General features: G+C 40.3%; 2 protein-coding genes across 4 annotated transcripts in view; one reads left to right on the top strand and one right to left on the bottom strand.

Moving 5' to 3' along the window:
* SCAPER (S-phase cyclin A-associated protein in the ER) overlaps positions 1–13,378 on the top strand; it is a 258,080-nt gene that overhangs the window by 59,556 nt on the left and 185,146 nt on the right. The window lies entirely within an intron of this gene.
* The window catches only part of RCN2 (reticulocalbin 2, EF-hand calcium binding domain), a 13,218-nt gene continuing 9,791 nt past the window's right edge, over positions 9,952–13,378 (bottom strand). For all 3 annotated transcript variants that reach the window (XM_009330068.1, XM_009330069.1, XM_009330070.1), the window contains exon 6: positions 9,952–10,758. In XM_009330068.1, coding sequence (XP_009328343.1) covers positions 10,606–10,758 — 153 coding nt within the window. In that variant the 3' untranslated portion in view covers positions 9,952–10,605. The remainder of the gene's footprint in view (positions 10,759–13,378) is intronic.

The raw sequence follows: 13,378 nt of genomic DNA, 5'->3' as shown, positions 1-13,378 counted from the left end.
TGTGAGTGGCTGGCAAATTAAAAAAAAAAAAAAGAAGTAAAATTCAGAGATATGATTTGATCAGCTACAGGAGGAGACCAAGCGATTAAAATGCAAAGGAAACCAGCACAATACAAAGAGATAAACTGTGGAGGAAATTAGAGTCAAACTATCGTATAACGCTGTGGTCTTACAAAGAAAAAGAAGCAAAAGAAATTTATGTGCCACATTTCTCCAGTACCTTCTGGGGTTGGCAGAGGCCCATGTGCATTTGCATGTTCCCATTCGCACATGGGAAGCATAGCTCAAAGTTGCGTTTTGCAACTGAAAAGGCTTTTCAAGACTCTGGTTAAATTAAGAACACTGGAAAGTGTGCAGGTGTCTGCACACTTTTAGATACCTGTATGTCTATATAGAGAAAATTTCTGATTTGCATGCCCTCATGTGAATGTTTATATGAATAAGCAAGATATGTGAAATTTAGAAGTAAAACCCAAACTCCTGAAAAAACTTGTGATAAGAGAGCTAAGAGTTTATTAGCACCAGGACCTGAAGTGAAGCTTCACAGACATCTGAACAGACAGTGCGCCCAGCACTACACCCAGCACACTGCTGACATCAGGTATTTCAGGCAGCTAGTTAAATAAGCTAACCAATCTGTTACAATGCCGCTGCAAATAATTGATAATAAGGTAATATGTCTAACACTTCCATGAAATAACGCTTCAAAATTCCTGTCCCACAGGTGAGGTTGCCTCTGTTCACCCCTTAGGATGTTTTAAGGATTCTTAAATACGTGTTTTTAAATACTCACTGGCATTTTCAGAGGGTAGGAAAAAAAGAAAAGAAAAACACTTCTGCCGTGGTTGCCTGTACAAAAACATGTCCTTCCACACCAAGAACACATCAGGACTTACTTGGCTGTAACTAATTAACGTTGCTCCTGATGCCTGGCTGTTGCTTTTTTCTTACTGTCCCTGCAGCACCAGCCACACGGGCAGATTATTTAGTGGTGAGGAGGTCTCACAACTTCACTGAAATCCAGCGGGGCACAGAGATCTGCTCAGAGAGATCTGCAGCAGTTGCTGGCTAGAGTTATCAGTAGTCACTCCACGGACAATCTGTAGCTGCTATTTTAGAGAATCGGCAAGTTTCCTTCCTGGTGGTCTGAAGAAGACAGGGAATGTGCAGAGGCTTTGAAAGAGAAAAATAAGTGCAAGCACAGGAGGGCAAAAGAGAGAGTTTGCAGGGCCAGAGGTGGGGAACTGCTTTGATTGTCACGAGCAGCAGGAAAAAAGCATCATCGTGTGAGAGGGGGAGAGGGAGAAATGTGAGGATTCACTCGCAGAGGGTGCTGAGGAGAAATGAGTGAAGCTTTCTTCCAGAAGGGAAAATTCCCTGAAAAAATGTATTTTGAGGGCATGGGCACTAGTCATAATACTTGATCTGTAAGCAAAAGAAAAAGAAGAATCTTTTTAAGAATGTTTTATCTCAATCTTTCTAAAAGTAAATGTTTCCTCTTACGATTTCCAAACTACAGCTTTGTTTTGAAACGGATAGCTTTGCTGCTGTTGGGGTTCATAAAAATGCATCGAGTGCATTTTGGCCCTCCAAAATGGTATGCTACTTTCTCATTATTTTTAGTCTGGCCTCCAACCCAAAAGCCAATTATTTGACTGAATCTCACGCTGAGCTCCGTGCCTGCGTCTGTCCCACCTAACAGTACTGGTGTAGCACAGTCACCTCCCTTAGGAGCAGCCAGGGATGCCTCTCTATATACCACAAGCACAGGCAGTTAGCTTTGCGCTGTGGATGAGTTTATCTCTTACCGCTGGCTGCAGAAGAGCCTAGACCAACCGTGTGCGTAGTTCAGGTATTTTGAGCTGTCAGAAATTAGCTGGTGTGAGTCGTAGCTCCTGGCTCTGATGAAGCAGAGCTGTTGGGCAGACACTTGATTTGGAGCCGTCACTGCTCACGTGTCCCGGTGTTGCTGGATTATGTCCAGAGGGTGCTGTGCCTTGCAGGGGCAGTCAGGCTTTGCAGGGCTCTGAAAGAGGGAGAAAACTGTGTCAATTTTGCAGCTGAAGAAACCGAAACCTATAGCAAATGGTCCTGGCAAATATGTCAGTGCTAGAGGTGAAGGCCTGCGCTGGGGCTAGCTGGATGCCGATGAGGGAGTCTTCTCCAGGTGGTTGTGCTTCGCAGCTGCCAAGGTGCGAGTCATGCGTCGTCAGCCAGCCGTGCCAGCAGCGGGCACAGAATCCATAACCTCACGCTGCTTATTTCCTCGGCACGCAGCAGCACCACCTCCGCTTGGCCCAGGTATAAAAGCCTGTCTCTGCAACTGGTAAACGGCTCTCTGCAGAGCCTGGGGTGTACTTCTCCGCTGCAGTGGCCGTGACTGGGTTCAAGAAAACTGGGATAGGATTATTTTCCTTTTCTCCCATAAGCCAAAGCACCAAAGAATACCTAAATACCTTGCAGTGGGCATCTACTAAATTTATACTGAGCTGGTCTACTACAACTGCTGGTCTGTAGGATGCAATTACTTGTTGTAAGCTTGTATTGTTTAGCAGAGCTTGAAATAGTACCCAGAAATAGCAGTTCCCAGTAGCTGTCTTACTTAAAAGACATACCAGCCTCCTGACCGGTATCAGGATAGTCTTGTAAAACTCTCATGATGAATGCTGCATGTGGAGAAGAAATCTTCCTAAAACCAACTTCTAAATAGGAACAAGACAACACGGTGTCCAGTTCTTAAATGCTGCGTCTCATGATTGGGTTAATATTTTGATGTGAGTGGCTTGAGCTGTACGAAGGCTGGAAAGGCTGAGCCCAGGAGGGAGCTCTGCGGAGCTGAGGGAAGGGGAGCAAAATCAATGAATCTTGCTTGCTATGCTACTAACTACTATAATGCCATCTACTGAAACCACCTGGAACTTCATGAAATTTTCCCCTACAAAGTAGTGACATAGATACATTTGTGCCAAACAGAAGCATTTTCAGTGGGCAAGGGGTGTAGACTATTGTCATTGTAGTGAGTGGGACTAGGTTGCAATGACAAGTGATCAGCCACTTGTTCGTTTGTTTGCTTATTGACAGGCTGGATGCTTTGGGAACCGGCAGGGCCTTGCATCTCCCCTTACTCACCCTTTTAACGTGGCTTTTCCTCTAATCTTTGCATACAGCTCCATTCAGAAATTCGGAAGTATCAATAACAAGCCTTAAGTGGAACGCCTCCCCAACAGCCACGGTAGCTCCCTTCCCACTGCTGCTCTGAAAGGTTAAAAATCAGGTTTTCTGTTTGATAAGACCAATAGTCAGTCTCCAGGCCAGAGTATTGGGTTTTTTTTCCCAGTAATTAAATTGTGTGGCAGCAGAATGTACCATTTGAATCTGTTCTGTAGTGGAAAGTGATGAAAAGTCTGATTTTTAAAAAAAAAGTTCATATTAGAAACCCTCAAATTTTGACGTGCGTCAGAATGAAAGTTTCATTTTGTTTTTATTAACTGTATACTGCTTTGAGCAAAGCTTTTTATGAGGGATTTGGGTGGCAGGTTTAGACGTGACAGTAGTTAAAATATGAAAATAGCATCTACAAACAGGGTTGCGCTCATCCAGGGCTTCAAGCAAGACATTCTTCACAGTTAATGTTTCTGATTTTGGGTAGTCTGATGGAGTAGGCAGTAAACCTTTTAGTCTACATAGAAACAGGATGAGGGAGTCTATGAAAAGTATTAAGGCAGTATATAGAGAGATGCTGAATACTCAGATAATTCAGGTATTAAGCTGGCTGTATTTTTCAAAACCCCTCAGGTATATTGTGGTCCCTTGGAATCGTTGTTTGTGAAATGAAAATGGAGAATAGAAGGCACTTCTACAGTCCTTCGAAGCTTCTGTAACAATTACATCTAAGAGAGATGGCTTCACAACGATTGCTGTAATACAGTCATGTTTAAAGTTAAAACAGTCCAGCCTCTGGTGTCTTACTGAGTCCTAAAGCCTAGAGACACCAATGCAATGAAACCACTTCCAGAGGAACGCCACGGCTAAAATAGACAAGCGTTTTAGCTGGTTAGCTGCACCTGCCGTTTCTATTTCCATACAAATGGCTATCCAAATTTCAATGCAAGAAATGTTAGGGGCTTTCAAATTATCCACAATCGTGCCAATTTAAAAATTTTTAAATCACCTCGTCTTCTGTGAGGAGCCAATCTCTGTTCCCATGGAAACAGAAACAGCAGCCCCCAAGCATCTGGCTTGATTTGTTACAACTCCTCTGAACTCATCTATGGCTGCTGGCTGAAAGCTGATTCAATATGCTCCAGACCCTACGACATCAGCTCTGTTCGGCTCTGACACACGTTCCCTTTGCTTCTTTTAGAAGGAACTATTTGAACATCCTCCCAAAAGCACTGTTTCACAGTGCAAGACAGTCCTGCTGGCATTTTGCTGCAGGAAAATTGACAACTAACATCAAGATTAATTGCATAGACTACATTCTTAACCAAGATCTAGCATTTCATAGCAGTTTCCAATAGAGGCCTTGACTGAAAGGCGGACCCCGTCCCTGATGTTTTACCCAGGAGAAAGATAATCATAGTCTTTGCCATAATTATGAAGAACGTGAATGGATTTCCTCTAAAATTAACATCATGATACTCTGTGTATCCTAGAATTATTGTTCATATCATGGAAATGTGGGGTCTTTCTGTGCTCGGTACGTGTTTACACACGGTTAGCTACCATCCTTACCCCTGAATGTGTTTCACAGACAAAAAAAGGAGAAGAGAAACTGTGGGAAAGTGCAATGTCACAGCAGGCTTGATTAAGAGGAACAGTATCTGGTAGTTCTTTGGAGAGAAGTATAACCGCTTTGTGAAAGAGAAAATGAAAGGATCTGGGTTTCTATCTCCCCTTCTTGTCCTAACTTCAGGTACCTGCAGAAAGATACTTTTTATTTCTCTGACATCTTTTGTGTGTTTTACCAACACACTTGCTTTCTCCATTCCTTTAATTCAAAGGAAATCACTATTAATTTGCAAGTATTGCATACTCATTAGCGAAGTAGGCAATGCTTGCAGTGCTGAAGAGGTTTCCACTTCTCATAAAGGACTCTTTGAATACTGCAATTCTGGAAAAAAAGCAGGCTGCAAGTTCACAGAAACATTAGACAGAAGCTCAGGATATGCCTTGCAAAAACATAATCTTACCTGATTGCGATTACGGGGGGTATGCACATGGGCAACAGCTGTTCAGACTGGCATTTGCAAAGACGCTGCTATGTTTTGTGAAAAACCATGGCTTTTTTAGTTGAACTCAAACCATTGGACCTTTGTCCAAAATATACCATCTCCAGCAGGCCCATCTCTGTACAAAATGTCCCTTCTTTAGTAATACAGTGATTTGTTTAGTATCATAAGGCAACAGTTTAGATTCCTTCAGCATATTTTAGCAAATATTCTGCATATTTGCTCATTTAGAAACATCACCAATTGTTTTATAATTTTTTCTGAGTAGAAATGCAAACCTGTAGCAAGTCAACAGTGAACATCTGAAAGATCTGTTCAAAAAATCTTTAAAAAGCAAAACTTTTCTAGATAAATTATTTCCATGTTTATTATTGTAAACAGTCTGAAATATTAAAGTGTAGTTGTTTTAATTTCCAGTCAATACATAACTTACACAGTTCAGACAAATGAGTTGTTTAGTCTCTATTAGTACTGTAATCCTCCACCTATTTGAGAAAACACTTACTCAGGTATTTTGCCACATACTCCGACTGTGATAGCCGGGAAGAGGAACAGAGAACTGGTAAAAGCATTTGTAGCACAAAGCATTCTGCTTTAAGGACCAAATTCTTGTGGAATTACCCTTCAAGGTGACTTTTCTTCTCATGAGAAGGGCACAAAGCACTTCACATGGGGCACTACCCTCTGTATAGACAAGGTATATTTATATGTACATAAAATATACATGTTATAACAAGAATAACTTCTACCTCAAAACCAACATTGAGATCAGTGTTCACCTTCCAAGAGGTTTTTCTTGTTACTTCTAGCAAGTTCTGGTTTTATTTTTACGACAGAGGAGGAAAGGATAGCTTGTAGCTGGAAATGCTGCATACTCAAAAAAACTTACAATATATAGAAAAATAAACACATGTTGCCAAATGGTTTAGGCGGGATCACTTTAAACAGGATTATTTGTGCCTCCTGGTCCGTGCAAGGCGGGTCTCTGCTTCCATCTCCTGCTCCAAGCGGGCTAACTTCCAAGACGGATCACATTGCCCAGGACCTTTCTGAGCTCTGACTGTCTCCAGGGTGGACATTCTTCCACCGCCTCTCTGGGCCCGTTTCACTGCTTAACCACTCCTACTGTGAAGTTTTCATCTAGTCAGAATTTCCCTTGCTGGAACTTGGGACTGTTGCCTCTCGTCGCTTTCTTGTGCACCTCTGAGAAGTCTGGCTTGTTTATACCAGCAATGTAATTTTGCTTGTTCTGTCACCCATCCACTTTCCTTGAGATGAGCTGTGCTTTTGGTAGGATGTTTTTGTAGATACTAAATGTATGAGTTGCTTTGTGCTCTGGAAAACTTTGCAAATCTAAGCTCCAAAATATTGATACTTCACCTACTTGCTGTCATATTATTCTCCCTTTGCCCTGTTCACCTGACATTTTTACATGCAATGTTTGTTTAGAAATCAAATTTTGCTAGATCCTTGATTTTATAAATGGAAGGATTTTGGAACAAGCAGAGGAATTTTGTTCTCTTCATTGAGTTTCGCTAGTATTTGTTCCTCTGACAGTCCTTCTTACTTAGACATCGTCCAAAGAATCGTCCTAATGCATATTCCTACAGAGCTGGGGACTGCCCCTGAATTAGGGATAACTAATTTTGAGGATGAGGATGAGGTTACCTTGCCAACAAGAACGCTCAGCCTCTCTCTAAGAAGCCTGAGTGGTTATTACATGGAGACAAAGTGCTTTTACCAGCTTTAATATTTGAATTGGGAGTATTCTGCATTAGTGCTTACAAAGTGAGATCAGATGTAACAGGCCAGAGACCTTCAGTATGTGCTGAAGTAGGATGCCTCTTCACCTCAAACCACAGTGCATTGACAGAGAAAAAGCGACAGTTAACCTTCACCATCTCTCTTTTTATTCTTCCTGTTAAGTCAAAGCTAAGGTTTCAATTTTGAGTTAGATCTTTTGGGGGTTTTTCAGACTGGCTGTTTTGAGCTGTTCCAGCTGACCATAACCTGAACCGTGCTCATAAAACTTCCACAGGTAGAAGTTGCACCGTTTGATAGAATAAAGTCTGATGCTTCAGAAGGGGATACCGGGATGAAACGTAGCATTAGCTGAATCTGCCTTTGCTTTCTAAAATATCCCTACAACCTGTTTTTAGATGTTTGGTGAGGTTTCTGATTGGCGAGAAAATGAGAAAAGAATCAACGTTCCAATAGCGGTGGGACGGACAGGAACACAGAGAGACTGCCAAAGCATGATGTCCCTATGAAACCAGGCACAAGCAGTCCCCTGGTTTTTCAGTCTGCCTTCTTGGCCATCGCGGTAGTCTCTGCTGTGCGTGTTGCTGGAGCAGACACAGAGATGTGTAAGGAAGAACAGGATTCTTCAGTACACCTCTACGAGGTCTATTTGATCTGTAGGATACAGTGGTTGGAGGCTTTTTCAAACCAAAACCTCAGTTTCATATGAGAGAACAACAGCACAAGACAATCCTTTGTTCCAAAAGGTCTTCATGTTTGAGCACATGTAGTTATAGCTAAAGTTTGCATGTTGTGGAAAACCACCTGTAAAACCTGGCAGAGGGGAGGGAGCTACCAGACACTGCTCTCGGCCGTCACCAGAGAAACCCTGAATTTTCTGCAAAGAACAGGGCCAACAGGAAACATAAAGACCAGGCTAACCTGGGTTACTCTGTGCGTGACTTTTGCAGGCTCTGGTGATCCCAGATTCAGTACCAGTCGTTCCTTCCATAAATACATAGAATAAATTGTGCCACGCTGGAGCGCTGAAAATCTCTGCTCTGACTCATTAAAACTGAAGTTTCTATTTAATTTCTATCTACAGTGAAGGATGGTGTAAGTTCTAAAAGATACTTTGCTTCATTGCATTTTTTCTCAGTGAAGTTAAAAAATGCTAGGTAAGGGACTCCGACAATGCATAACCCCGAAAATACTGGAGCCGCTCTCGTGTAGAATATTTGGATAGGCGTCACTGAATGTTAAGCGGTGGATTGCCAAATTGGGCAACCTAAACACTAGATTAGACTATCAAAAGCCACAAATCCTTCTAAGATTGTGAAAGCACTACTAGGCTTCTAATCCTGAAGCGAAGGAAGCCTAATTTTAAAAACATTATGAGAAATCAAAAGAAGTCTACGTTAATTTACTCTAGGAATTACAGAAACGTTCAACAGAATACAACATTACTAAAGGACTGAGCTTAGCACTTCTCCAAATCCACACTTCTGTGACATTAACAATTGCATTGTTTCCTTTTGAAGTACCAGTTTTCTGTGCCCATAAAAATTACATGAAGAGCTGCAAAGTGATGAAAGCTGTGGTTCTATTTCTATCTTTCAGTGAGCTAAGCTCTAACAATACCTCACATGAGCTGCTTACAGAAATATTAAAATAAGCGATAAATCGGATGTTTGGCAGACTCCGAGATGTGGACGGTACAAATGCTGTGCTGTTCCCTATTTTACTAGTCTTGCTACAGCTGCTCTTGTTCTTGGTTTATGCAAATTATTGCAATCCAGCAAATGACTTTGAGCCGAGGCAAAGAGCAAAGGACAGCGGCATCCTTCCAAAGGCATTCTTTTTTTCTCCTTGTGTTGCAAGTTGAATTTTCAAGTTGATGACATTTTTAATAGCGAGCACGCAGTTGAATCTGTCATTAAGATTTGTTTAAAAATGCCCTAAAGAATAATAACCAATGGGCAACTTTGGGTGTATTTCAAACCAACAAAGATGACAACAACTGTTTTAATTCCTGGACATGCTGGATTTAATTAGACTTTTTTTTTTTAAATCAGATCCCACCACCACCACGGCAATAGTTGTACTCACATTCCCAGGAACTGAAAGAAACGAATACGGGTTGAAAAAACCCCAACCACTAAAACTGAAAAAGCGTTTGGAATTTCTATCACTATGCCATCTAAAAAAAATACAGTAAAAGTATACGTAGTTTTGTTCTGAATCAAAAGCGCCAGCCTTCTAATGGTGATACTTCAACACTTATGCCGAAAGGAATTTCCTGTTTGTTCTGAGAATAATCAAGATGTGGTACACTGGGAAAAAAACAAGGCAGAACTAGTTGCTTTCACTCAATAAAAGGAGAGTTGGGAGGAAGGAAAACATTAGTCAAGAAGAATGTTGCAAGAGCATTACAGGAGTTAGTATCTAGGAATTAAAAAACCCCTAATACAGTCTGCACAAGCTATTCTGCGAGGCTTTGTCTTTGTTTAGAATACTCGGCTAATTTCTGTGACTTTCTAGGAGACAAAAAGCGAATATGTATGTACTTTCCCAAACTGAATCTGTCGTGCCGTTAACCTTTCAGACTATTTCAAATAATCACATAACGGGACAGTAGTTACTTTTATGAATGGTAATTGTGGAGCCTGCAACCAAAGTTAACTTTTAGAGGTTATTACTAGAAATATTATGTAATGCCTTGATGCTTTAGAGTTCCCTATATCCCCAATTAAAAAAAAAGAAAAACAAAATCCACAATTGCTTTTGCAAACTTGTCCAGAAAACGTTAAATGCGCACTTTGCTTGTTTTGAATCTTCTTTAGCGTCTAGGTGAGATGATGTGTCTTTGGTTTCTAAAAGCTAAGCATGTTGCCATTGTACATGATGTACGTTGTGCACTTTGCAAGGAGGTGCTGCGGGTGACCCACAGTAAATAATAAATGGACAAAACACAGAAAGACACAATATTTTAAGTTTTAATCCAACAAACGAAGAGGGTCTTAACACTGTAAAATACCATTGTATTGCTAATGCTGTAGAATTGTACATTAAAAACAATTATTGTCTACAGATGTAAAAATAGCAAGTTTTATGATACAATAAAACACAGTATAGAAACCATTGAAAATTAAGTAGAAACCTCTTAAACAATTGAGGCGTTAATCTAAGTGTTTCTCCAAACGTATTAAATAAAACACAGTTAATACTCGCTCTAAACATCCCCCCATCTTCCCCACTCCCCACCCTAATTAAACTGATTAGAAAAAATAGTAGTCTCTCAGTTGCTATGTTTTGCATTCTTTCAGAATCATTTAGATTCTCCATTTTCTTCAAGTACAACAGAACAACTCTTCACAATACAGCACTACCCCTGAAGTAATTTATTTCCCAACGCTATATAATTTTGGAAGTAAGTATTTAAGATTAATTTTGAAGGCTAGAAGAGGCCCAAGGAACTCGGCAGGAGGGCAATTAAATTTTGAATGCAGATTATTTACACAAACATTAGTGTACTGTAATTACAGCATAAAACTTGCAACATAGCTGATGGGTGCTTTCAACAAAAGCTCCAAATGAAAGAAAGGGAAGAAAAACAGATTACAAAATAAATAACCTAAAGTTCTTCATGGTAGAAACGTTCATCGTGAAGCTGCCTACCATAATCCGTTGCTTCACTGTTAAGAAACAAATCCTGGTTCTTAAGAATTTCTGCTTCAGAAAGCTTTTTATCATCATTCAAATCCATTTCTTCAATAAGGTGAAGAGCCTTTAAAATAAATGGAACACCATGTGCACAGTTAATAGATACGAGCATTTATAAATAATGCTTTTGGAATGGCTTTGTCAAAGTCCTGCCACACCACCGTTATTTTTAACAAGCTAGACAAGATTTTACATTCAGAACAGAGCCTTTCTTTCCTTGGTTCGTTTCCCTTTGCCTCTTTTATTTGGTGGCAAAATCATAATATCAAATCTCTACCCTCACTATCAGTTCTAAAGCAACAAATCAATGTCAAACCCATAGCTCTACTTTGAGGGTGGAAGACAGTATTAAACCAGCAAAGATTAATCGTATTCCTGGAAGCACCCGTAGTCCTTGAAATCCACGGGCGAGTGCAGTACACGTCTTTAGTGTATGAGCTGCAGAAAATGCAAGCTTAGCATGTCAGCTAGAGACCCCGTGTTTGCAGAGGGCCCCTCTGGACATTCAGCCACTGAATGACAGCTACAATAGCAAGCTCTTGATGTGGGGGACCTCAACTAGGGTTTGAGCCAATGCAGTCTTCGAGTTGAGCATTCTCTTGCAGAAATGTGCACCCGTTATCTCTCTGTCACGTATTTACCCTGTCTCTGACAAGAGAAGCATCGTTTACAGCTCTCAGGTTAAGCTGTAGGCACTCTTGCTTTCAACTCTGGAGGTGTCTACTGCGCTAAGCCATTTTTTATTTCCTGAACCTGTGGAGACTCACTTTTCCATCATACATGCATATTAAAAAAAACCAAAAGGAAGTAGGGATAGAGATTTGCAGCTGGATAGTCTGTATCTATTCATGATTTGCAAAAAATGCTCCATGGCTATAATTCATGCTTAAAATGTAACTGGAAAGTATTTGATGTACACCATGAAAAAGGGTTTTCTACCTCCAACAGTGGATGAGATAAGCCATCTATGCGTAAGAACTTCAACTTTGGGTAGCAATTCACGTTCTCGCTCATTTCCTGAAAGCAAAAGCTTGCTTTTCCGAAAAAACTTTTAAATACTAAATCATGATGATGTCAAATGAAACTGCAAGTTAAAACAATTCTCAGATTTTTGCTTATTTATATATTGGAAAAGGAGGGAAGTTCAGCAGTAAAACAAAAAACCAATGGCAGAATACTTTAGCTGTAGCTTATTCACAAGCATTACATAGCTCAAAGTTAACAAGCTAGTACAGCAGCTCTATTGCACCTATTATTTCCGAGAAACAGAGGAGTCCTAGTATTACATGTTTTTTATTTGCTAAACATCTACAAATACAATGAGTTAGAGAATCCTTCTGTTCCTACATTTTCTGATTGGTTTGGCTCAATATAACTGCTTAGTGACTTTTTTTTTTAAGTTAAATATTACTTACATTTAAGCTGACTACATCACCAAAAAGGACTGAAGAAAATAACAGGGACTAAAGTCAGCCAAGCAGATTTTAAAAGCACTCTGCATGGCAAAAGCTAAAAGATTAGTAAGACCAACATCTTGGTGAACACGTATCAATTCCTGGAAATGGAATGTATAGTAATTTTTCTATTTTTATGTTATTTAGCTACCAGGTTTCTCAAGTCATTTTGCAACGCCAAAATGAAGCTGCAATATTCAGCTTTCACACAGCAGTTTATGACTTAAGCCAATCCCTTTAGGATTAATGACTTTGCTAAGCCCTTACATTAACTGAAGAAAAAAAATAGCACATCAGAGAAACAAGTAAAAAACCTGATTTCTTGCAGAACTGAGCTATTACTACAGCATTGCCTTGCTGTAAGTTAAAATTTGAATGAATAGTGAAGAACTGCTAAAAAAAACGCAACCAAGCAAACCAAGACGGGTATGAATAGACTCGACACCACACAGAATTCACGTCAGTTAGAACAGCATTCTTTCTGTGAAATAAGAACCAACCACCCTCAAGAGTCAGATGTTAAAAAAAGTTTGTGCAAAGGCTTACAAACCCACATTTACAAAAATACTACTAGAGCAATCTAACAGCTTGGCTTCCTACAAGGTTAGACACGTTAGCACCCAGGGCTGCATCCCAGCCACGCTGCTTTTTCTGTCACCAACAGAGCTGAAAAAGGAAGAGGCAGGACCTCAGTAATGAGATGGTCCAACACAGCAGATGGGCTATGCTGTTTGACACAAAGCGTCTCCTGTCTCCACCAGGAATTACAGAGGCACGGGAGGACCTGTTGTTCCTGCCATTCTGAACACCAAAATCCTCCAGTGCAAAGGAAAAAGATTTGGACGAATTAAGATAAAAAGTTACTAGCGGAAAGGCAGAAATCCTCTCTACTGCAGTCGGCGACTGTAAAGTCCGCTTACTAAAATAGGTTGTTCCGGAACACTCGGTGCTTCTACTGCCTGCTACAAAAAAATAAACTAAGACAGCTAAAATGAGAATCCACTTAAACCTATTATGGCGTTCTACCCCTGATTAAACCATTTTAATTATCATCATCAAAGTTTGCGTTACAGCATCTTGAATCATAGAATACTTCCATTTTCTTGTACTTAGGAAAAGATAAGTTTTTAGTTCTACAAATTATGGTGATTTATCCAGTTAGAAGAATCACGATCAATTTTTGTTTTCAAAATTATGCTGTCGGTACGTAACAACTTCTTTTAGTAGTAT

The sequence above is a fragment of the Pygoscelis adeliae genome, unplaced genomic scaffold, assembly GCF_000699105.1.
Source record: "Pygoscelis adeliae isolate BGI_AS28 unplaced genomic scaffold, ASM69910v1 Scaffold298, whole genome shotgun sequence".
NCBI lineage: Eukaryota > Metazoa > Chordata > Aves > Sphenisciformes > Spheniscidae > Pygoscelis > Pygoscelis adeliae.
This window is presented reverse-complemented; position numbering and strand designations above follow the sequence as displayed.